This window comes from Peromyscus californicus, unplaced genomic scaffold (assembly GCF_007827085.1).
Source record: "Peromyscus californicus insignis strain IS unplaced genomic scaffold, ASM782708v3 Scaffold_3__1_contigs__length_106647218, whole genome shotgun sequence".
In the NCBI taxonomy this organism is placed as follows: Eukaryota; Metazoa; Chordata; class Mammalia; order Rodentia; family Cricetidae; genus Peromyscus; species Peromyscus californicus.
The window spans coordinates 99977467-100003080 of NW_026294551.1; the positions used below are offsets into that span (position 1 = coordinate 99977467).

The following is a 25614-nucleotide window of genomic DNA, read 5'->3' on the forward strand; positions in this document are numbered from 1 at the left end:
GTTGAAGAAGGCAGTTCAGTGTCCACCTCTGGCCTGCATGTGTTGCCTACACAGACAAGCATACCTGAGTTTGCGCGCGCACACATACACACACACACACACACACACACACACACACACACACACACACACGGACGCACACACACGGACGCACACGCACAACATATAAATAAAAGAGTTAGCCATGTCTGAGCTTTAGTTTCCACAGGGGGAGTGCAGGAGAAGCCTGCCCCACAGAAGCATTTGCAGTTCCCTCATTTCTTCTCATCTGCCAAGGGGAAGTGAGTGTCCCTGTGGTGGGAGATGCTGAGTCTAGTCTCAACGCAAACAGTAATGATGGTTCAGAGACAGACAAGGAAGCTTCCAGTGGAAACTGGAGTGCTCTGCTCCTGGGGCCCCAGGGCAAGTACCTGCCATTGGACCAGAGAGTTTGCCAAAGGGAGTGAATTAACAACCAGGAATGGAAGTAGGTGTGGTGATGTAGGCCTGCCACCCCAGCTACTGTGGAGGCCAAAGGAGAATCACAAGTTCAAGGCCAGCATGGACAAGTTAGCAAAACCTTGTTGTGTGTGTAGTGTGTGTGTGTGTGTGTGTATGTGTGTGGTGCGGGGGTGTGGAGTGTGTGTTGGGGGTGCTTGTGCCAACGTGTGCACATGTAAAGGAAAAAGAGTTATGTCAGGTATCTTTCTCTGTTTTTTATCTACCTTAGTATTTTGAGACTGAACACGGAGCTCACCAATTGGCTAGCTAGCTGGTTATCAAGCTACAGGGACCTCCTGTCTCCACCTCCCATCCCGCTATAGGATTACGGGTACACATTGACATGCCAGGCTTCTTACATCACTGATGGGGATCAGTGCAAGCATGCTTCATGCTTGTGTGGCAAGCCCTTTACCCATTGTGCCATCTCTGCAGCCTCTGCACTTTGTTTTTGGAGAAAGGTTCTCTCTGTGTATGCCTGGCTGGCCTAGAACTCACCCTTTAGAACCGAGTGACCTTGAGCTGGCAGTGACAGCCTGCTGTGAGTGATTTCAGGTGTGTGTCACCATATCCGATTTTTAAAATAATTTTTGAAGTCTTGGGGAATATAATAAAATAAATGGGCTGGGATGTAGCAAGGCCCTGGGTTCAGTCTCCAATAGCAAAAGATGGAGAGAAGAACAGTAAACAGAATCTCAGAACCCTCTGAGCTGACTGAGTAAACTAATGTTTGAAGCTTTTCTCCAGCGGTCTAGACCAGAAGGTGCTCACCCCCTGGAGCCAATCCCATGCCATGCAAGGAGCTTTCTTAGTTACTGAGGTGAATCTACCTTCTGGTAGTTTCTTTCCCATTTTGCAACTTACAGAACATTGCAGCCATGGTATCAGGCACAGCTAGGACTTGAACCCAGGTCAGAGTACACAAATCACACCTGGAACCCCTGCACCCTGTGTCCTCTATAACCCCGCTTTCTCCCACTGTGGTACTTTCTACCCAGGGCTTCGCACAGAACGTGCAACAGGACTAAGGGGCCTGACTGTGCAGGAAGACTCAGTGAAAGGCAGGCCCCTGTACCCAGGAGTTCTCTGCAAGTTTGGAGGTCAGCAATCCATCCATGGTGCTAGAGCACTAGTCGGTTCCTGTCCATCCGTGGGTGCTTATGGGATTATGGAAACATTACAGGAGGAATCAGGGAGTGTTTCTGGCAGCCAGGTGCTTAAGGGACAGTGAAGAAGGCTGATCTTGTGCAAACCTGTCTCAGCTGACCAAAAGCAATCTGTGTTCCTTGTGGAGGAAGCGCCTCAAGTTGAGTTACTGTCTTAGTTAGGGTTTTTATTGCTGTGACAAGACACCATGACCATGGCATGTTTCTTATAAAGAAAACATTTAATTGGAGGGAGATTCGCTTACAGTTTCAGAGGTTCAGACCATTATCATCATGATGGGGAGCATGGCAGCATGCAGGCAGACATGGTGCTGGAGCTGAGAGTGTTATATCTTGCAGGCAACAGGAAGTTGACTGAGACACTGGGTGGTATCCTCAGCATAGAAAACCCAAAGCCCACCCTCACAGTGACACACTTCTTCCAACACTGCCACACCTCCTAATAGTGCCACTTCCTTTGGGGGCCATTTTCTTCCAAACTACCACAGTTATCATTTGTTGATTTTAATTTTTCCTGTTGGAAAGTTGGCCTGCTTTTCCCATCTGCAGGAGTTACTGCATTGCAGTGACAGAGGTGAAGGGAGATGAGGAGCTTGCATGCCTCTGGAGAAGATCAACATGCTAGTCACAGATAAACAAAAACGAATGTGGTGCCCCAAAGAGGTGGGGCTGCTTTGATCAAGTTATGGGTCAAGGGAGGCCTCTCTGAAGGGTGATGTTAGCATGAGGAAGGAGCCACCAGCATCAGGTGGCGGACCAGCAGGTATACAGCAGGGCCCACTTGGAGGGAGCACATCAGCCTCCAGTTAGACAGTTGTCCTTGACTCTGCAGTCAGAGTCCCGTGGCAGACACATCGATTCCTCTCGAATTACCACAACAAAATACCCGGCACAAACCAGGAAGTAAGGTCTTATTTGGCTCCTGGCTTCTGAAGGCTCGGTCTGTGGTTGCTTGGCTGTATGTGGAGGGAAAATATCACAATAGAACATGTAGGAACAAAAGCTGTCCACCTCCTAGTGGGCAGGAAGCAGAGAAAGAGATGGGAACTTTTGTTTTGTTTTGTTTTTTGTTTTTCAAGACAGGATTTCTCTGTGTAGCTTTGGTGCCTGTCCTGGATCTCACTCTGTAGACCAGGCTGGTCTCGAACTCACAGAGATCTGCCTGGCTCTGCCTCCCGAGTGCTGGGATTAAAGGCATGTGCCACCACCGCCCGGCTGAGATGGGAACTTTTAAAGGCACACTCTCAGTGGTCTACTCACAAACCAGGTCCCATTGTCTAAAGGTTTCACAGCCTCTCTAAGTAGCAACACCTGGAGATCCGCCTTCAACACATGAGCCTGTGGGGGGGCGTATCTGGCTCAATCCATAACAGTTTTATAGAAAGCACCAGACATGATATCCTTCACTAAGTCCCTCTGGCTTTTCTATGAAAGTGAATTGAGTGGAGAGACCTCAAAGGAGGCTGCTGTGGCTACCTGAGTACAGGAGGCGGCAGTTTGGATTCAAATGGAGACAAGAGAAGTGAGTGACCTGAGACCGTCCATAGTGAAGTCTGAGCACAATGTGCAGGTGACACCTGGGTACAGATGCCCCTGGTATACTGGATGTACAAGCTTGTGGTCCTCCTGCATCCACTGTAGTCTACAGAAGGTGGTGGTTTGTCAATTAAAGGTGGTAACGTTTTCTACCTATAGGGATTGCCACTGTCCTGGTCAACTTTGTCAACTTGACACAACCCAGAGTCCGCTGAGAGGAAAGCCTTGATTGAAGAACTGCCTACATCAGACTGTCGTGGGTGGGGGTGGGGAGGTGGAGGATGTCTTGACTGTTAGGGAGGGGCCCAGCCCTCTGGGCAGCACCATCCCTAGGCCTAAGCTAGCTAATCATGAGTCTTTGAGGGAGTGAGCCAGCAAGCAAGGTTCCTCTGTGGTCTCTGCTTCAAGTTCCTGCCTTGAGTTCCTGTTCTGACTCCCCTCAATGATGGGCTGTCACTGGAGTGTAAGCCAGATAAGTCCTTTCCCCAGAAGCTGCTTTGGGTAGAGAGTTTTGTCACAACAACAGAAAGAAAAACATAGCAGTCGTGATTAGTTTTTGACCGTACAGTCTGTAAGCGAATTTCTGTTCCACCAGCCAGCTCACAAATAACGACATGGAGACTTCTATTAATTATGAAAGCTCAGCAGATAGCTTAGGCTTGTTTCTAACCCATTGTTTCAACCCATTTCTATTAATTTACTCTCTGTCTCATTGCTATATTACCTTTATTCTGTACTGCCCATGCTGCTTCCTCTGAGTCCTGCCGTCTCTTCACAACTCTGACCGTCTTCTTCCCAGCATTCTCTCTGCCTTGAAAATCCTGCCTAGCTATTGGCCATTTAGCTTTTTATTAAACTCATCACAGTGAAATATCTTCACACAGTATACAACACAGGCAGCTTTGTATTTGCAAGCTCCTACCAACCATAGATCAGAATTTTCAGAAGAGGGGGGCGGAGTTGGAGATCAGTTGATGGAGTGTTTGCCTAGTGAGTGCGAAGCCCTCGGTCTGACCTTCGGCTCCACATAAACCAGGTGTGGTGGTACACACCTGTCATCCCAGCACTTGGGAGGTGGAAGCAGAAGGCTCAGATGTGTAAAGTCATCCTGGGCTACACAAGCCTCTGGCATCCTATATTAGGCCAAAATGTATATGACAACTTACAAAAAAAAAAAAGTGGGGAGGGAAAATCAGAAAAAAATTTAATTTGTCCTGAACATGATAGGTTTTCTTATTATTACTCCCTAAACAATAGTCTATAGTGTTTTGTGGTTTTATAATAATTAGTTAATACACAATAATGTATAATATATAAATATGATATTATAATAGCATAAAGCATTGTAAGTCAGCTGGAGGTGATTGGAAGCACACAGAGGGCAAGCACCGGTCCTGATTTACACATGAGGTTTGAGCGTGCGCAGACTTTTAAATCTCACGGGGGCCCTGGAGCATATCCCCACAGACGCCAAAGGCTGACTTATATGGTTTCTAGGATTGCTGTAAGACAGGGGGTTACTTAAAGCAGCAGGAGTAGATTCTCCTACAAACTCGGGTATTAGCAGGGCCCCTCTCCCTGAAGGCTGGTGCTTCCCTCTTAACTGCCGCCAGAGGAAGAATTGAGAGAGCGCGGAGGGCAGGTACAGCTGGAAACAGACAGCAGAGACAGACGGGGAGAAGACAGACGGGTGCCATGCAGGGGCAGGCTATGGATGAGATTTGTGAGCGCTGGAGAGGGAACAGCAACACTTGGCGGGTGGGGCTTGCCTCGAATATTGTAGGAACAGCAAGAGGCATGTTGACTGAGAAGGGGAGAGAGGGTGGAGGGGTCATACAGAGCCTCCTGGAGCCTACTGTGACTGGGTTGTCTTGGCCAGAAGAAGGACCAACTTTTATGCAGCATCACGTGCCATACAGACCATAGGAAAGGCCGATCAGGGTAAGGGCTGCGGGGCAGGAAACTGAAGCCTGGACCTGGCAGGTGGCAGTGAAGGTGGAGATGTAAGAGAGAGGGGGAGGAGATTCCGGGGCTGTTCTGAGGGTGGAGCCTAATACCAGACACCAGAGTTCAATTAGAGTTTATTTATATGAAACTATATGGGCTTTCTAGATTCAATAGATATAACTATTCACCTAAATTTATTTCTGTTAAAAGTTAAGGTGCGCTGGGTGGCGGTGGCGCATGCCTTTAATCCCAGCACTCGGGAGGCAGAGCCGGGAGGATCTCTGTGAGTTCGAGGCCAGCCTGGTCTACAGCGCCAGATCCAGGACAGGCACCAAACTACACAGAGAAACCCTGTCTCCGGGTGGGGGGCGGGGGGAAGTTAAGGTGCAGGGCTGGAGAGATGGGTCAGGGGTTTAGAGCACTGGCTGCCCTTCCAGAGGACTGCCTTCAGTTCCCAGCACCCACATGACAGTTTACAACACTGTAACTCCAGTTCTGGGGGTGGGGGTGGGGGGTAGGGGTGACTGATGCCCTCTGCTGTCTTCCACAGGCATCTGACATGCATGAGATTCACAGACACAAAGCACTCACATACATCAAATAAAAATAAAGTTTTTAAAGTTATTTACTCTGTGAAGAAGCTTAGGATGATTTCAAGGAAGCACCTTTGATTCCTTCCCCTTTCATTTTAGAATTGCGTGTTTTGTTTTGTGTGTATGTGGTGGGGTATACCACAGTGTCCATGGGAAAGTCAGAGGACTACATATTGGAGTCACTTTTCTCCTTCCATCATGTGAGTTCCAGGGATCGAACTCAGGTCCTCAGGCTTGGTGGCAGAGCTATCTCTCCAGCCTTCTGTTCTCCACCCCCCAATCTTTCTCTGACCTACATTCTCAGTCCAAGGAGAAATGTTACAAACAATGTAAGTACAATAATGTGGACTTAGAAAGAGATGTACTTTGTGTCCTGCTGATACATCAGCAAAAAAAGGGGGGCGGGGGAGAATGATTTCTGATACCAAAGGGACCCTATCGAACCAGAGTCTGGGAGTGTTCCCTAAACTTGAGCTCCCGGTAACCAAGTGCAGAGGGCCACCACTTCTTACAGGGAGCAGACAGACCATTTGTGACTATACAGCTAAGCTTGGACTACCTAGGCCAGTGGCCATTTTCCCAGCTACTAAACTCTGCTCTATAGTGCAAAGGCAACCATAGATAAGTGGGTACAGCTGTGTTGCAATAAAAGTCTGTTTTTAAAGGCCATGGCCATGTGTTTCAGGTTCCTAGTCCAGAATTGAATAAGCCAGAGTAACCTGGGTCCAAGAACACCTTCATTCCTGGCCCTCTAGGAATTCAACGCATCTTTCTCCAAGCTTCTCTGCTCTCCATTGACGTGAGATGATAAAGTTTCACTTTATGCTGTGAATGTGCTAAACTCCCTGATTGTGCTGACCTACTTTCAACTTTTAAGTATTTCCCCCTGGGGATTGGAAGCCATTTTGACCTGGTTCAGTGCCAGAACACTAATGTCCTTTTATATCTGTTTGGAAGCTCATCTCTTTTCACGCTTCTCAAAACCAAACTGAATTCAGATCAATGTCCAAGTGCCTCTGGGCTCCCTGCTAATATCATGTCATGTAACTCGATAGTGTTTTTCCATAATTAAATGTCTAGACCCATTCGGCTGCCATCTATTCGTGTTTCCCTCCTTCCCGTGACAGTTTTCCGATTTACTGAGGAAACCAGACATGCTCTTTTATCCACTTGGTAAAATTAACTGTAGAGACCATTAACAAGCAATCAGAATGTAGACTAGGGATGGGGCTATCAGTACCGCGCTTGCCTGGCATGCCCAAGGTGTTGGGTTCCATCCTCAGTACCACATAAAGCGGGTATAGTGGAACATGCCTGTAACCGCAGCACTTAAGACACAAAGATCCGAAGTTCAACGCCACCTTTAGCTATATTGTCCAGTCTGGGATACAGAAGACCCTGTCTCAAAAACAAAACTGAGCAAACATGGAAAAGAAGAGGAGGAGTGAGGAAGGAGGAGAAGGGAGAAAAAAGCAGCTTGCTACCCAGAACCTTCTATCTGAGATCAAGCTGTTAGACAGGCACCCCTCTTTATGCCAGCCTTCCTTCATCATAGTCTTGATTCATGCCTCCACAAATTGTACTCAGGCTTTATGTAAGATTCTATGGGTTTCCAGGCTTGGTGTGGTGGCATATGCCTTTAATTTGAGCACTCAGGAGGCAGACGCAAGTGGATTTCTGAGTTCGAGGCCAGCCTGGTCTACATAGCAAGTTCCAGGCCATCCAGGGCTACACAGTGAGACACTGTCTCAAAAAATATTTTTCCCCCACAAGTTTCTTTTTTCTCTCTTTACATGGCTTCAGAAATTGTATTCCTATCTTTTTGCATAGTTTCTAGAAACTGTCAAGAGTACCAAGCTTTCACACTGCTGTCTGCGCTGAGCAAGCCCCTGCTGCGGGCTGCTGCCAGTGTTCTCAGCTGTCCGCTCTTTGTCAGATATGCTCTAGAACTCTTGCCCCACTGATAACTACCTGGATTAGCTACATTTCTGAAGTTGAGATTATTTAAGGTAAAAATATTTAAGATCTTGGAGTGGGGAGATGGCTCAGTGGCTAAGAGGGTTTGCTTTGCAAGCCCGAGGATCTGGGTTCTGATCCCAGCACCCACAGACAAACAAACAACAAAAACAGGCGAGCAACAGAGTCCCTCGGGTTCGCTGGCCAGCCTGATTGGAAAAAGTCAAATCTCGTGTTCAGCGAGAAATCGAGTCTCAAGGGGATAAGCGGGAAACTGATAGAAGACACCTGACATCTCCAGCCTCTGCATGTACTTACACTTATGTGCATTCACAATTAAAAAAAAAACAAACACCACCTCTCTTTAGTCCTTGTGGCTGTATTCTTCTCCAAAAGGGTTAGACCCAGGTGGTCCTAGGAGTGTCCTGACTCTCAGTCATGAGATGTGCAGATAGCATTAATGCCTGGGAGGTCCCTTCACTGACTCTGCACACTGAACGCACACGGTTTTTTGTTTGTTCGTTTTTGTTTTTCTAAGCAGTTGAGAGAGGACAGACTTCACAGTCCTTGCAGCTAATGATGCCATCACCGAGTTTAGGCATTAGCCATTTCCCCGCGACCCTCAGTAGAGCCTCTGTGTTCTCAGGATAGGACCTGTACACAGGAGACTTCTGGAACAGCTCCTCCACTTGCAGAAGCTGCATTTCCTCCAAGTCCTCATCTTCATCTGTAAAATGGAGTAGCCACTCATGCAACAGAGGCCGGTGAGATGCCTCAGTAGGTCAAGGCACTTGTTGCCAAGCCCACGTTCAGTCCCTGGGGGTCCACATAGTAGCAGGAGAAAACCAACTCCCCACAAGTTGACCTCTGACCTCCATGAGAGCACCACGGCCCATGTGTATGCATAAGCACACACAATAAATTAATATGTTAATTAAAATTTAATAAAAGTTTAAAAATTCTTTCAATGAATACTGAATGTTATCATGTGAACTGGGTATATGTAGCAGGAAAGATGTCTGTGCACCTAACCATGGTGCCTGAAACATAATTATATGGGGAGCTGGAAGAATGTAGTTTCAGAACTAGGAAAATCGTTTCCACGAGAAACTTAAAAATGCTTCTTTGAGGAAATAATTTGGGATATGTGAAATTTGGGTGATGAACAGAAGTTAACCAAGGAGGAGTGAGGGAAGAAATGCAGATAGCAAGAATGACATATGCAAAAGCCCCGAGGCTGTCTCTCCGTGCACCTCCCAGGGGCTGTGTGACCTGACGGAGCTAGAAGACGTGGGTAGGGATGCTGAAGAGCAGCAGGCTAAGGCTGAAAGACTAAGGCAGGAAGATGACTATCTCTACATTTGTCCCTGGTCGTCTGGGGGGTGGAAATGAAGTAAGTGAATTTAAGACACTCTGGAGTCAGGGCAGAGTCTCCTCCCTCTTCCCTGGGTTTCTTCCTCAAGCTTATGACCAGGCCAGTCTAATCCTGTTGGAAACATCAGAGCAAAGCTGTGGTTTCCTTTTATGACAGTTTGCAAGAATCAAAAGAGTTGCTGACATTTCTAAGGCAGTAGTTACACTGTAGAACAGATAGATAGATAGATAGATAGATAGATAGATAGATAGATAGATAGATAGATAGATAGATAGATAGATAGATAACCACCTAACTGGACTTCACCCCTGAACATGTCAGCCAGGATTAAGGATGGTGGCTGCCCAGGTCACATTTAGTACAAGATCATGCCAAGCCCTGGACATAAAATCATTCTCACGAGCATCATTAGAATGAGGGTCTAGACCAGACCAAGTAAGGGAGAGCTAGAGCCTCAGCCTTCCTGGGATGGGAGCCTGACCTTCCACCCAATTCACAGCCCACTGAGACAAAAGGCACACTAGTGGGGGAACCTATTAATTCTTAAGTAATCTTTAAATTAATCAGGTTTATTAATTCTTAAGATCTCTCAGTGGTAAGAAATTCAGAGTTCACTGCATATTCTTGTTTATAGCATGATTGATTTTTGAGGTCTTGGGTAACCCAGGCTGGCCTAGAATTCACTATGTAACCAAGGATGACTTTGAACTTCCGATCCTCCTGGCTCCATGTCTTGGGTAGTGGGATTACAGGTATGTGCCACTACACATGTTTTATGTGGTGCTGGAGATGAAACCCCAGGACTTGGTGCATGCCAGGCCAGCACTCTCCCAAACCCCCTGCACACTTTAACAAAGATTTTTTTAATGTGTATGTGTCTGTCTGTGTATATGTGCATGTGTGTGCAGGTGCCCATGGAGGCCAGGAAGGATGTCAGGTCCCCTGGAGCTGGATTTGCTGGGGGTTGAGAGCTGCCTAATGTAGATGCTGAGAACCGAATTCTGGTCCTCTGCAAGAGCAGCAAGGGCTTCTTTTTTTTTTTTTTTAATTCAAACCAATATATTTTCATGATATTCTTCCCTTCCTATCTTCTTCCAGATCCTCTTCCCCTCCCTACCCATCTAACTTTAAGTTTTTTCTCAAAAAACAAACAAAAATCTAACACAACAAACCCCCCAAAAACAAAATAAAACCACATCCAAAAGGAAAAGAACAAAACACCAACAAAACCCCACCAAACTGTAACCGAATAAAAGCACCCAAATAAACCTGTGGAGTCCATTTTATGTTGGACAACTACTCCTGACCATGAGGCCTGTCCTGGAGTAGTTGAGACCCAGTGTGACTCTACTGTCAGGAACTGGCTTTCCCTCTCATGGCAGGCATGAGTGACAGTTCAGTTGTTAACCAGGGTGGCTAGGTTTCCATTCATTCATTCACATTTAAAAAATATAACAAAATAAGATGTAACAAGATAAAACAAAAATGATCACCTCAAAGTTGGACAAGACAAGCCAGCAGAAGGAAGAGAGCCCAAGAGAAGGCAAAAGAATCAGAGACCCGTCCATTTGCACACTCAGGAATCCCATCAAAACACGAAACTGGAAGCCGCAGTATATGCAGAGGAGCTGGTGCATGCCAGAGCAGGCCCTGTGCATGCTGCTTCAGTCTATGAGTTCATGTGAGCACCCAGGGCTCTTAACCACTGAGCTGTCTCTCCAGCCCCATTTCATACTTTTTATATTTTTGGTTGTGAGCCTAGCCTTTAACGGCTGAGCCATCTCTCCAGCCCTCATACTTTTTAAATGAATGCTTAAGCAATCAGTTTCCTGTATACATGTGTGATTGATAGTAATAAAATATTCTTCATCAATTGATAACAGCATGAGAGGTCAAGTTTTTGGCGAACTCTGCTTTAAGCAGCAGGTCCTGCAATTGTTGCTAATATACTGGGCAGATTCCTAAATTAGCTGAGATTCTCTCCCTATCGCTCACAAGAGCACCTACTCCACAGGCTCATGAGAATAAACAGTAGGTGCTCCATGGACACTAGTGAGCATCATCACTTAAAGGTGGGGGTAGTCTAGATGTACTATTAGTCCCAGCTAAACTACATTCTCCAATGAGATGCCTAGCTCCGAGCACCTGGACTGTGTCTGGCCTGAATTGAGACACTGTAAGCATAAATACATCCCTAACTCTGAAGGTGGTTTGCCAAGAGCAATACAAATCACATTAATTAGCTTTTGTGCCGATTACATGTTGATATGATGAGGTTTTGAACACAGGTTAAATAAAATTTACACTTCACATTAACTTACCAATTTCTTGTCTTCTTATTGTGAACTATTAGAAGATTTGAAGTCACACAATTTACTTTGTGTGTGTGTTGCTAGGAACTGAAATCAGTGCCTCCCGCCTGCCAGGCAAACATTCTACCACTGAGCTACATCTCCATTTCTATATTTGTCTTCAACAGCACTTTCCCAAACATACCATTTATTATATATTAGTGATGATTACTCAATGGAAAAAGCATAAACTTTGTCATCTGAAAGATTTAGGGGCTGAAATAGGATGGCCAAGAAATAGAGGGATGTAAGAGCAGATGAATGGGGAAAAACAAAAAATCCTAACAGACTTCATTCTGTTTATGTTGAACCACAAGTAATTGGTTCTTTTTTTAAATGATCAAACACTTCATTCAGGCCAAAGTATTTTAGGGAAGTGCACAATATCTGCAATTTAGTTTAAAATGCATTTAAAAATGAATCAGGCCAAGAAAGCACTCATGGTAACATTGTTAATGCCTGGAGTTGTGTGGTGGGCACACATGAATTCATTGTAGACTTTGTTTGAACTTTGCTGTGCATTGGAAATTCCCATGATGAATTCACAGGAAACATTTCAACGACAGTTATTGGCAATCTCATGTAGCTTCACCTAATGTTTATTTGTCCCCTGGCTAAGCAATCCTTTTAAGTTTGACATCTGTAACATCAGTACTTCTACCACATGGGGTCTCTTTTAGCCTGTTCTCTCCAGATTTGGGGGCCAGAGGTTGGCGTTTCTCCTTCCTGGGGTTCAAGTTGAATTGTCCTGACATGCTGATTACTGTGCTGAACACACCAGTATCTGGCTTGTAATAATTATAGATTTCCTCTGCGATTTGATCCCATTGGTTGTCCCGGCAACGGCGTAATAGCTCAACTGAAGTGCTGTCAGCGTGATTTAGAACCAACGAATCTCTCAGCCTCCCGTCTGGGGTGCCTCCGCCCTCTTGCTGTCGTTGTCATGGCAACTGATGAGCAGCACATGACCAAATGCTCTGTGTCACACCCCTCACTGCTCGCCCATCCTGTGATCAGCCCCTCTTCCAGACCCCACGGGCAATGACCCTGGTTTGGGCTACAGGAGGAAGTGCTTGATTCCCAAGGTCACCTCTTACCCTGAGAAGGGAGAGCAGGTGGACCACAAAGCCAGAGAAGCTCCTGGACTCTGGAGGTCTTTGTGTGACTACATATACTCCTGAGTGGCAGGGGCTGCATCTGCTGAGCATCAGTCACAGCCACCTGAGTCCAGGGGAGCCATTTAGGGATCTGAGGCTTTGCCAGCACATTCCTCAGGGATGCCTGAGCCTTCCAAGGAAACATCTGAGGAGAGGCCCCTGGAATGAGGAAGGGGAAGAATCCCATTCCGGGAAGTCCCAGGTGATGTTTTCCTCTTTCTGGATTGAAGCAAACTTGGCTTCACACATCTTTTTTAAACAGCTGTGTTCTAGTTCCCTTCCCTGCTCATCTTTTCTTCTGTCTGTTTTTCTTTGTTTCTTTCTGATTACTTCACCTTCTCTCCATGCTTTTACCTCATGCATGGGCTGGGTACCAACTCAGTACATCCTTCCTCAGGACTGCTTTGCTTCCAGAGGGCTCCTTGTGCCCCGAGTCTGTGTTTTGGGGCCTCCCTGGACATTCAGAGGATGAGCCGGCTGGCTGTCTCTGGGTCCTACAGAATGGCATAGAGGAAATGTTTTAAAACGGGAAAGCTGAGCTGGTTCTGGAACGCTGACCGCCAAGCACATGACTGCAAGTTTGCATGTGCACATGTCTCACATTCGTGTCTTTTTTCTCCTGGTGCGTGGAGGTGTGTCTCAGTGTAATGTCAAGAGTATGTAATTGTGTGCATGCAGCCTTATATTTGTGAATGCGCACTTGTGTGTGACTCTGTGTGTAAAGAACACAGAGATGTACATAAAATGTTTTGACGGGTGCTTTATAGGGGACAAAACAGCAGGCTGAACCCCATTAAAGTGGGAACAAAATAAAGATGGTTGTAATAATGATAAGGAATGTCCTTTCACAGAGATGGAGAAATGCTGTAGGCGTTTGTTCTCTGGAAGTCAAGTAAGGGTCACCTTGAAAAGGCATCTTACTCGAGCCCCAAAATAAATCCTTCCCTCCCCTACTGGGGACTGGCACTGCACCTGCACCCCTTTGTTTTTGAAGCCACACTGAATGAGGGGCCCAGGGACACAACCTGCAGCACGTTGCTTGCTTCCACAGGACAGAAAATTTGCATTGAGAGCTTCCGTGCAGTCTGGAAAGCTGGGGCCGTGAGCAGGCACGGGGCAGCTTCAGAGTCCAGCTCCTTGCACGTTCCGTACTCAATTAGAAGTTCATTTTTAATTTTTCTCAGAAGCGGCCCATGCCCCAAGAGGCCGCCAGAGGAAGTGATTTCAGAAAATGATATTTCATTTGCCGGGTGAGATGTGGGAATCCTGGCAGCTTGCAGGTTAAGGTCCCGCGGCCAGTGTGTGCGAGCTGGCAGCCAAGTAACCTCGGCAGGGAAGCCTTTGTGCTTAACCTGGCCCTAAATACTTGGGAGACTTGGCAAGCAGCTGGCAGACAGCAGCCTGGGTGAATGCTGACTGATGTGGGAAGTGTCCCAGGTACCCTGGGAGAGAGGGGATAGCCAGACCTTAACCTCTGGAAGTTTGTACTCCAAATCAGAACAGATCAGAGGCGCACATGGAGGCCCTCGCTCAGAGCTCTGCAGCCATTTCCTCCTCCGGCCTCCACAGCCCCGCGACCTCTCTCTCCGCGCTCTCTTTCCCCTCTGCTTCTTAGTCTCTCCAGCCTCGGTCATGGCTGCCTCGGTCGTCTTGTGGGGATATAGCCATCTGTAAACTTCCCTGTTCACTGCCAGCAGGAAAGTGTGTGTCTGTGACAGGGATTCATGTAGCCCAGGCTATCCTTCAGCTGTTGCAGAGTCTAGCCCTGAATTCTTTTTTCCCCAATTTAAAAGAGGATTTGATTTTTCCAATGATCTCATTTATTAGTTGCTGATTGACTTTAAAATATATTTGACAATTTTGTACACACATATAATGTATTTTATCATATTTACCCCCATCGTCCCCTCCCTTCATATCTTTCCTGTGCCTGTGACTCACTGGGTTAGTTTAGTGTTACTTGCATGATAATGGATGAGGAGTTATTTAGAGGAACACAAACAACTTACTAATGGCTAGACCTCTGAAGAAAATGGTTCCCTCTCCTCTTTTTGTTTTTGTTTTTGTTTTGTTTTTTGAGACACATATTCCACATCTATTCCAGTAAGGCCACACCTCGCAATAGTGCCACTCCCTAAAGGGCAATGGGGGCCATTTTCATTCAGACTACCACAAAACTCCTTTTCCAGTAGAGGAAGAAGAGGCAGATCTGATGCCTGCTGATTACTATGGAATTACTGAGATCAACCCAGCAGGACTTTAACTATAAGAAGTTAAAGTGTCTGAGTGGCTGTTCCTCCTTCCTGTACTGCCAGGTGAAGAATACTGCAGCGAGTGTGCCATGATGGTTCATACCTGTGATCCCAGCCCTGGGAAGCAGGGGCAGGAAGATCAAGAGTTCAAAGTCAGCCATACCTACATAGCAAGTTCTAGGCCATCTTGGGCTACCAGGGACCTTGTCTCAAAACAAAGCACACTGGACAGAGAGCCAGCCTGGGCTCACGTCCTGGTTAGCAACCTAGCTGCCGTGTGAGTTATCTACTGATCCTCTCTCCCATCCTTCTTTTCCTTTTGTGAGCAGGTAAGAGTAGTATCTACTTTTGGGACTGTTATGAACTTTAAAGATGTTTTTATATGTCCAAAACTTAGGACAAAGCTTGGTCCAGGGGCAGTGATTAGGAAGCGTACACTGCCGCTGTCTCTGCCTTTACTGTTGTGTTGCGATCACAGTACCCCTGAATTGGCCAGAGGACCCTCTCCTGGTACATATAGGGCCTGCTTGTGGGCTTTTGACCATCATAGCTCTGGACACAGTGTGCAATTTCAACACAAACGTTGGTTTCTGATTCTGCTGTCAGTACCTTGAAAGCCTTAGTATTTTTTTAGCGGAGAATCTGACTAATGTCTTTGCACATGTCTGACATGTCATGCGTTCCACCTGGCCCGTCACATTTCCTCTTCAGTCAGGAAGCAGGGAGAGATGAATGCTGGTGCCTCCTCCTCCTCCTCCTCCTGTTTTCTCCTTTTTATTCAGCCTTGGATGCCAGTTCAGGGTATGGTGCTGTCCACGCTGAGGCTGAATCATCATCCCCCTTTAGTTAGCTAAACCTCTCTGAAAATGTCCTTACAGACTCCAGAGGTGTGCCTTTTAGGTGATCTAAATACAAACAAATTGACAGTAAAGATCATGTATCACAGAGGGCAAGTCCTAAATGGTGGCTCTTGGGTCTCAGTCACAGCGTAGTGTTAGGAGTTTTCCACACGTTTACACTGAAGAGCAGGACCAGTATCTAGGACTTACCTGCAAACTAGAAGGATGTTCAGCCTCTGGATTGCCAAGCCTAGGACTCTCTGGAGTTCTATAAAGAACTGCAGGTATACACATCTGTTCAGTAGGAATTTATAGACAGACAACACCTACCAGAGCCTCCGAAGTTGGGCCCTGGAGAGCTGGAATGAGGCTCTTACATTTTGTTTGTTTTGTGTTATTTCCCTTTTTAAATATGATAGTTCCTCAGAGGAATCAGAAATTCGAGTGTTTGTAAATGTACCCCTTCCTGGCTCTTTCAGTTCTTTTGAGAATCCACCCTGAAACTGGCATGAAGGAGGAGCAGCCATTTTGAGCAGGTGCGGGTAGAGTCCTGTCAGTTATCTGGGCCCCTCCAAGGAGCTGGAGAGCAAAGAATGTCCCTCTGTGAAGTCAGATGATGTGTTTACTTGTTTATGGCCTGCCTTTTCTGATGGAATGCAGAGGTTTTCCTGTTTCCACACCCCACACTCGGGTCCTTAAACTTAGTGTTGTGTACCCTGACAGTAGATAGTCAGGAAATACCAGAATCTAACAATGGATGGATGGGTGGATGAAAGAGTGAATGAATGAATGAATGAATGAATGAATGAAGAGGCTAATGGGAAAGGCAGATACAAAAATATTGCAGGTAATCAGTGAAATAACCCATGCTACACTGAGCAGAGGCTGCAGCTCGGTGAGTAAGTGCTTGCCTAGCATGCACAAAGCCCTGGGTTTGGTGCCCAGGACCACATAAACTGTGTGTAGTGCTGTAATCTCAGCACTCAGGACGTAGAGGCCAGAGGATCAGAGGTTCAAGGTCATACTCAGTGACATAACAACTTCAAGGCCAAGTAAGTTAGCTACATGAGACAGTGTCTCAAAAAATAAAGAACATGTCATTTAAGTTTGTATGTAACTTGAGCATGGTAGATATTAGCAACTGTTTAAAACTGGATAGTGGAGGGTGAGCACACCAAGTCTATTCAGATACCCTGTGGACTTGAAATCATTTGTAACAAAGCCAGGCATGCTGGCCCATGCCTATAATTATAGCACCTGGGAGGCTGAGGCAGAGAGGGTCATCATGAACTTAAAGGTTAGCCTGGTGAATTTTAGGCCAGCTTGGGATACATATACATAGTGAGACTGTCTAAAAAAAAACCAAAAAAACAAAAAACAAAAAAAACAGAGAGACAGTAGGTGAGGAGGGAGGGAGAGAAAGAGGGAGAAGGAAGTCAGGAAATGTAGATAAATGGCATCTAACTCAGTACCGGTCAAAAGCTTCCTAGAGGGTGTGACCTGAGGTACACCACAAAAAGATGCACAAGGAATCTGGGGAGATGGCTCAGCCAGTAAAACTGAAGGTCTGAGTTCAGACACCTGGCAACCAAGAAAAAACTGCTGTGTGCAACCCCAGGGCTTGGGAGCAGAGGCCAGAGGACCCCTGGAGCTCTATGGACAGCCTACCCAGCTGATCATGGCTCCACATGCACACAGATGCACAGGGCACTCACATGCACACACCCACACAAACATATCTGTATTCCACACACACATACACACAAAAGAAAAGAGAAAAAAATGCCGGGCAGTGGTAGTGCATGCCTTTAATCCCAGCACTCAGGAGGCAGAGTCAGGTGGATCTCTGTGAGTTTGAAGCCAGCCTGGTCTACAGAACAAGATCCAAGACAGGCACCAAAAATACACAGAGAAACCCTGTCTCGAAAAACAGAGAGAGAGAGAAAGAGAGAGAGAGAGAGAAGATGCCCAAGAGTGAGGAATGTCGGCAGGGGGTAGGGGTAGAAAAGACACCACAGCTAATGATACTGGTTAACCAACAGAAGAGCAGTGTACACTCACCTCCGATGAGACAGATAGCTAGGGCAGATGGGAAGTACACTGTGCCCCCCTCCCCCAAGACTGTAACTTTATCCTGCACCTGGGAGCCAGGTCATGTCCAGCCAAGGAAGTGACTGTGTTAGTTTTGCTATGCAAGAAAATGAAGGGGTTAATGGAAGCTCTGAAGTGGCCCTGCAGCCCTATGCCCTCCACCTGGAGGACTGGTAGGGATTTCCAACGTTTCCCATAACTGGTTAAAGGTCTGCTTTACTTTAATTGCAAGTTGCTTTTCCCATGTAAGTGTCAATCAAAAACAAGGAAGGGGTACTTCTCTCAAAGTTGGGAACTAGGCATCTCAGGAACTTTGGGAGCTGTGGGCACATTGATGGCCTCCCCGATCCTGCAAAGAATGCCACAAAGCATAAATTCCCAGTTCTACTTGTCTAGATACTTAGCTCAGTATGGATAAAGTGTTAGAGCAAAGTTGATTCTTTTTATGAGAGACAAAAGTAACAGTTGCTAGCCTTGAGCCTTGATAACCAGGAAAGGCCCATGGCTGCCGCCTCCTCCCCCCCCCCATTCCCCCACCCCCGCAGAAACCTCTTCATGGCTCAGCCCTCAATTCTCCCCTTCATCAATTCCCATTCCCTTGACTAAGCAAACCTGAGCTAAACAACTCAAAAGACATCGTGGGTGGCTCCGGCCATCTGCTCTCTGATAGCCTATGTAAAGGCTCCAAGCACCCCCTAAATGGATGGATTGACTTTCTCATGCAGACAAGCCACCAGGGAGGTAGATGCAGGCACGAGGACTTTCTAAATAAAGGCTGAAGTACCATTCAGGAGACCAGTGTTCAGCCAATGTCAGGTGGCTGTGATGGCCACACCGAAGGGAAAGGCAGGCACAGCAACAGGGCCACACCCTCGAGCTATCATTCTGGGGCCAGTTGATGGAGAGCTTGCCTAGATCCCCAGCAACACATAAAACCAGGAGTGGTGGCTCACACCTGTACCTCCCAGACTAGGGAGGTGAAGACAGGAAGGTCAGAAGTTAAAGGTCACCCTAGATACATAGTGAGTTCATAGTGCACTAGCCTGAGATAATTGAGACCTTGTCCAAAAATAAAAGTTTTGAAAAAGATTGGGGAACGTCTGAACAGTTACTCATACACGGAACTACCTTCTCAAGAACTAAGGAAATCGCTGTAGTAAGAAAAGATATGCCAGCTAGGTGGTAGTGGCGAAAGCCTTTAATCCCAGCACTTGGGAGGCAGAGGCAGGCCAGCCTGGTCTACATAGCTAGTTCCAGGACAGCCAGGGCTACACAGAGAGACCCTGTCTTAAAGAAGAAAGAGAGAAAGACAGAGAGAGAGACAGAGACAGAAACAGAGACAGAGACAGAGAGAGGAGAGAGAGAGAGAGAGAGAGAGAGAGAGAGAGAGAGAGAGAGAGAGAGAGAGAGAGAGAAGGAGAGAGAGGAGAGAGAGGGAGAGAGAGAGGAGACGAAAAGACATGCCTGGGAAATTGGTACTTAGTATGCAAGCATGAGGACCCAGGTTTGACTCCCCAAAACTGGGGTAAAGGACTAGACATAGTGCCTTGTCCTTGTAGTCCCAACACATGGAAGGACCTCTGGGGTTTACCGGTCAACCAGTCTAGCTGAATTGATTAGTTCCAGGTTCAAGGAGAAACCATTTCAAAAAAAGTGGAGAGTGATTGAAGACCTGACATGAACCTCTGGCATGCAATATGGGCTCATGTGCACCCTCCTACACACATACACACATGTGCAGGTTCACACACTGAAGAAGACAGAAAGAAAAGAGTTGGTCCCAGCTCTGAGGTGCACATCACCGAAGTCCACACTCTCCCTTTGAAGAGAAGGAATGAAATCTAGGTCTTAGATGCAGACCATTACCAGGCCAAGGATGGTGAGTCTCAGTGTTGAGTAGAACCCCGAAGTCCCTTCTGCCAAAGACTGAGCCTGTGTCAGCCAGACAGATAAGGGACTGCGGGTACCATCTCCAGTCTCCAGTAGCACAGTTTGGAGAAAGACTGCATCCCCTGATGTAGGGCAGGACAGTAAGCATAGGACTTTATCCTGGAACTTAGGCTTGTCAATCAGAAATAAAACCCAGCACTGAGCAGAACCCAACAGACCCATGACTATTGACAGAGCGTCTAGACTCTCCCTAGGTCTACTGAGATGGACTTGGACTTCAATGAGCATTCCCTTCAGCCAGCTGAGGTGGCCTCAGGCCATGAAAACACAATGGCAGGCAGGCTGCCTTCATCCTGTCCCTCGGGGCACTGGTTTTGTCAGGCTGTCCACTCTGGGTGCAGTGAAGCATTGTTGTATTGCTGACCACAGGACTGCCCACCCGTCTCTCTCCAGACTCCAGCATCACACGGAGAGCACAGTATCTGCCTGGGAAAAGAAAAGGGGAATGGACACCAAGCCCTTGTACCAGTTGAGCCAGCTCCTCTGTGGTGATGCTCGGAGCCTAAGCACTGGCTGATGACGGCTAAGGTGTGGAGCCCACCCTGGCCTCGAATGGATGTCTGAAGTTAGAAGACCATTTTTAGAAACACCCCAGTCTGTCCTTAATAACACTCCAACTATGATTTGGTACACTTGGACTTGGAGCCTCTTAATGCTGAAACAGTAACATCACAGCAACTCCACTACACACTGGACTTGGGAGTACCATCTAACCCGGGTGGGTCGTGTGTGTGTGTGTGTGTGTGTGTGTGTGTGTGTGTGTGTGTGTGTGTGTGTATGCACATACACACATGCACACAAAAATAAAAATAAATTTTAAGGTATCATTAAGTTTAAAAAGAAATTGAGCAAAATTTAAACAAACATGACAGAAGGTATCAATAGCAGAAAAGATCAAACAGGGAAACTGGTGAGCTCGGTGACAGACGATTTGAAAATATACCATTTGAGGGGAGAAGAGTAAATATGAATAAAGAAGGCTTCGAGGGCTTTGGTACAGCATTAAAAGTGCATATATTCAGCCGGGCGGTGGTGGCACTCTCCTTTAATCCCAGCACTTGGGAGGCAGAGCCAGGCCGATCTCTGTGAGTTCGAGGCCAGCCTGGTCTACAGAGCGAGATCCAGGACAGGTACCAAAGCTACACAGAGAAATCCTGTCTCGAAAAAAACCAAACCAAAACAAAAAAAAAAAAAAAAAGTGCATATATTCAATGTTGAGGTTCAAAGGAGACCGGGAATGCCAAAAGATAGCTATTTAAAGTGATAACAACAACAACAACAAAACTCCCCAAATTTAGAGAGAATGTAGATACCTAGGCATAGGACAGTCAACAGTGGCATGCACATAATTAAGTCTGCTGCTCTATTTCATTCTGTTGCTGTGGCAAAACACTGTGAGCAGAAACAACTTAAATGAGGCAAGGGTTTACTGGGCTCAGGAACTGAAGCAGAAACCACTGGAGAATGCTGCCAGCAGGCTCACTCACAGGCTTATGCTTAGCTAGCTTCCTGTACAGCCAGGAGAACCTGACCAGGTGTGGTGCCACCCAGAGGTGGCTGAGCCCTCCTACAACAGTTACCAACCCCACCAGTCCTCCAGAGGCATGCTCACACACCAACCCTTTCTCTCAGATGATTCTAAGCCGTGTTGACAATGGACGCTAACCGGGACATCCACCTCAAGACATAATTGAGCTCTCAAGGGCTAAAGCTAAAGACAGGACCGTCAAAGCAAGAGGGGAGAGAAAGAGTACACAAGGATGTTTCACTGAACGCAGCTGGTCTCAGCAGCAACTTTGCAGGCTGGAGAAAAGATGAGATATTTCCACTGTTGACAGAAAACAAACAAAAAGAACCCCGCCAACCGAGATCACAATATTCTGCAGAGCTATCCTTTAGAAATGAAGGGGGAATTACAAAAACATGCTGCCGGACGGTGGTGGCACACGTCTTTAATCACAGCACTGGGGTAGGGGGGGAGCAGAGACAGGCAGATTTCTGAGTTCGAGGGCAGCCTAGTCTACAGAATGAGTTCCAGGACAACCAGAGCTGTTACACAGAGAAACCCTGTCTCGAAAAACCATTAAAATAAAAAATAAATAAAAATAAAACAGCTGGCATGGCCACCTGACCTGTCATATAGGAAATGCTAGAGAGACGGCGCAGTGTTTAGAACACTTGCTGCTGCTCTTACAGAGGACTTGGGTTTGGTTTCCAGCACCCGCACAGTGCCCCACACCATTCTGCAACTCCAGGTCCAGGGATCCAGCGCTTTTCCTCCCTTAGTTGCTTTTGTTGGGTATTTGGTCACAGCAATAAGAAAAGCAACTAACATAACAAACTAGTAGTAAAGGACCAACTTGTGCATATACACTTTCCCAGAACTGATGCGCAAAGAAACAGAAAACTTGAAGATACAAATAACAAATAATATTAAACCTGCAATGAAATGTCACCTTTCAGAGAAAAGCCTGGGACCAGATGGCTTCACTCTTGAATTCTACCAAACATTTAAAGAACAACTACTAATTATTCGTCAACAGCACAAAAAACTGAAGAAGAAACAATTCTCCCAAACCTGTTCTGTAAGGTCAGCATTTGTTACTCTGGTACCCAAATTAAACAAGGACACAAGGAAACTAAAAAAGACACGGACCACTCTTCCAAAAACCTTCAATGAAACACTGCCAGACTGAGTCCAATAAATAGTACCCTGAGGACTTGATAAGTAGATAGGAATCATGCCTGGAATGCAAGCGTGCTTCAACATACACAAACCAAAAAATACGGTATACCAGAATGAAAAAGACAAACTGTATGTTTGTCTCAGGAGACCCAGGGGAAAACTAATTAATTATGAAATTCTGAGTTAATTAGGTATACAAGGAACATATCACGATATAACATAGGCTATGTGTAGCAAACCAGAAGCCAACATGCAGAATCAGGGAAGGATGGAAGCTTTTTCTGTAAGACTGGAACAAGTTCAACCCTTTCCTTCAACAGACTTCTGAAAATTCTAGGACAACAAAAGACGCACTAAGTAGGAACTGTGTAGGGATCGAAACCTATACTAAAAAGGGCAAAAGGTCATGTGAGCTAGGTATCATTGCACCTCAAGAAGCTAGGAAAAAGCAATTGGGCAGAAAAAAAAAAATTAAGGCTATCCAAATTTAAAAGTTGCAAGTCACATGGTCACTGCTTGTAGACAGCAGGATCTTACGTACAGAAAACACTAAAGATTACCAAAAATTATTGCAACCAATACATTAAAGTTGTTTCTTTCATCCCGTACCTTAGCATTTCTTTCATCTTTGTGCTTTAAAATATCTGTGTTGTTTTCTAAGTTACATGTTTATTTATTTTATGTGCCTGCATGTATGTGGGTTCGCATGTGGAGGTCAAAGGACAACTTTCAGGAGCTGGCTCTCTCCTTCTGCCGTATCAACGCAGGTCACCAGGCTGGGTGGCCAGTGCCTTCACTCACTGACCATCTCGGTGGCCCCATTCTCACATAAGCCTTTTTATTAGTGTGTATTAAGTGCAAATAGTGATGAGCTTATGAAGACAATCTTTTAAACATATGTACTTTGGCCATTTCAGATGGAGATTACATTGAATGTACACCCATGTGTGTACACATACATATGCATGTATTTATATTTATGCATGTATCTATTTTGAAGGAGACACCACCTCCCCCTACACAGCAGGTGCTCCCTCATGGACCCTGGATTAGGCACAAACCATATCCAAGCACCTGTTTTTCCAGGGATCCTTTATTAAGCAGGGAAGAAAATTTAAAGTGGTTGGTTTCTTTTTCTCTCTATAGCAGAAAAACAGCAGCAAATGACCTTGCAGGTGTAATTTTTCAGAATTTCAAGAAAAGGGGGAGGCCTGTGTTAGAATGGGCTAGGATGCAGTGGTATATTTTGATTGGGCATGTTAATTAGGGCAGCCAAAGGGGTCTTTAGATTGCTGGACTTCAATACTTCGATAGCTGGACCTTGATGGTCAGCCTCAGGAGGAGGAAGTGGCCAAGTAAGGGAACAGACCTTGGTGGCTAGCTTTAGGAGTGTAATCTACCGGTTTTAGCAAGGCAGAGGGAACGGGGGAGAAGGAAGGGCAAGGCCCGCCAGAGCCATGCTCGCCACACTCGAGCTGGTCCCTTTGTGTATAAAATCTGGAATTCACAAATGAGAGAAAATACGTCATATTTCTGTGTCTGACTTATTTATGATGATCTCTAGCTCCATTCATTTTCCTGAAAATGGTACCATTTCATTGTTTGTGCATGTGTACCACGTTTTCTTTACCCGTTCCTCTCTTGACAGGCTGATAACCTGGCTGTTGTGAATAGCGCTGCAGTCAACATGGATGTCTAAGCGTTTGTGTGATATGTTGACTTAGCCTCCATCGGGTAAACACCCAGAAGTGCTGGACTGAGCCTAGTGGTGGTTCTGTTCCTAGTTCTTTGAGGAACCGTTTTGTATTCCGACCAGCAGGGTGTGCAGGCTCCCTCTCCCCACAGGCTTGCTGTAATGGTTGTTTTCTCAGTGGAAGCCATTCTGATCAGAGTGAGGGGAAATTCGCGTTTCTGGGGGCTAAAGGAGGCTGACAGTTTTTCCCGTTTATTCCTCCTTAGTACTCTCCTTTAGGTATTAACCCTCCGCCAGATGTATAACTGGCAGGTTTCTCCCTTGTGAGCTTCCTTCACTGGGCCGATTGTTTCCTTTGATGTGGAGAAGCTTTTCAATTTCCTGTGCTCTCACTTGTCAGTTCTTGGTTTTGTTTCTTGAGCTCTAGGTGGCCTTTGGAAAGTCCTTTTATGGGCCAGCATCTGGAAGTTTCTCAGCACTTTCTTTTCCCAGCTTCAAAGTTCAATGTTTACCAAGAAAGAGGATCTGTTTTTAATTCCTTTTCACCCAGGCGAGAGGGAGGGATCTAGCTTCATTCTCTGTGCGGATCTTCACTACTCCTGGCACTGTGCGTGGAACAGGATTTTCTCCAATGGATTCTTTTGGCACTTTTGAAAATTCAGGCAACAGTGTGGGTTCAGTTCTAGGTCCTGTGTTCTATTCCAATGCCCAGGTTCCTGTTTCTGTGCTAATAACCGCGTTTGTTACTGTGTCTCTGCCGATTAACTGAAGTCTGGAAGTGGAATGCCTCCAGCGTTTTTCTTTGTGCTATCTGGGGTCTTTTGTGCTTTTGTGTAAAATTTAGGATTTTTTTTCTAGTTCTGTGAGAATGTCATTGGAATAGATATGGGGATTGTATTGACTCCTTTGTACACCCTTTTTGTTGGTATAGCCATTTTCTCTGTATCAATTTCAGATTATTCCAAATTATCTTAAAAACAAATCAAGGAAGCAGTCCCTGTCATGGGAGCTACAAAAACAGAATACCTATGAGTAAGTTTAATCAAAAGTCAGATGATCTCAACGGAGTGACGCACGCCTTTAACCCCAGCACTAAGGGGTCAAAGGCAGGCGGATCTCTGTGAGTTTAAGGCCAGTCTGGTCTACAGAGTGAGTTTCAGGACAACCAGGGATGTTACACAGAGAAACTGTCTTGAAAAACCAAGAAGAAAAAAAAGAAAGAAAGAAAAAGAAAAGTCAGATGATCTCTAATGCAGACTCTGAAACATTGATGAAAGAGACTGAAGAGGACACAAAATAGGAAGAGTCCATGTTCATGATTTAGAAAAAAATCAATATTGTGGAAATAGCCTTACTATCTGAAGGAGCCTACAGATGAAATGCAATCCCTATCAAGATTTGAATGGTGTTTCCATCAAATTAGAAACAAATACAAGTCTGAAATTTATATGCACAGAGAGAGAGACAGAGAGAGAGAGAGAGAGAGAGAGAGAGAGAGAGAGAGAGAGAGCGCAATCCTGAAATATAGGACTTCCAAATACA

At 46.0% G+C, this 25614-nt stretch overlaps 1 protein-coding gene across 3 annotated transcripts in view; it reads left to right on the plus strand.

Annotated features, from left to right (window-relative positions):
- The window catches only part of Abat (4-aminobutyrate aminotransferase), a 109204-nt gene that overhangs the window by 18785 nt on the left and 64805 nt on the right, over positions 1-25614 (plus strand). Inside the window, exon 1 of one of the 3 annotated variants that reach the window (XM_052759417.1) lies at positions 12421-12763. The exons of the other annotated variants lie outside the window; for them this stretch is intronic. Coding sequence (XP_052615377.1) covers positions 12726-12763 — 38 coding nt within the window. The 5' untranslated portion in view covers positions 12421-12725. Of the gene's footprint in view, positions 1-12420; positions 12764-25614 lie in introns of those variants that run through there. 3 annotated transcript variants of the gene reach the window in all.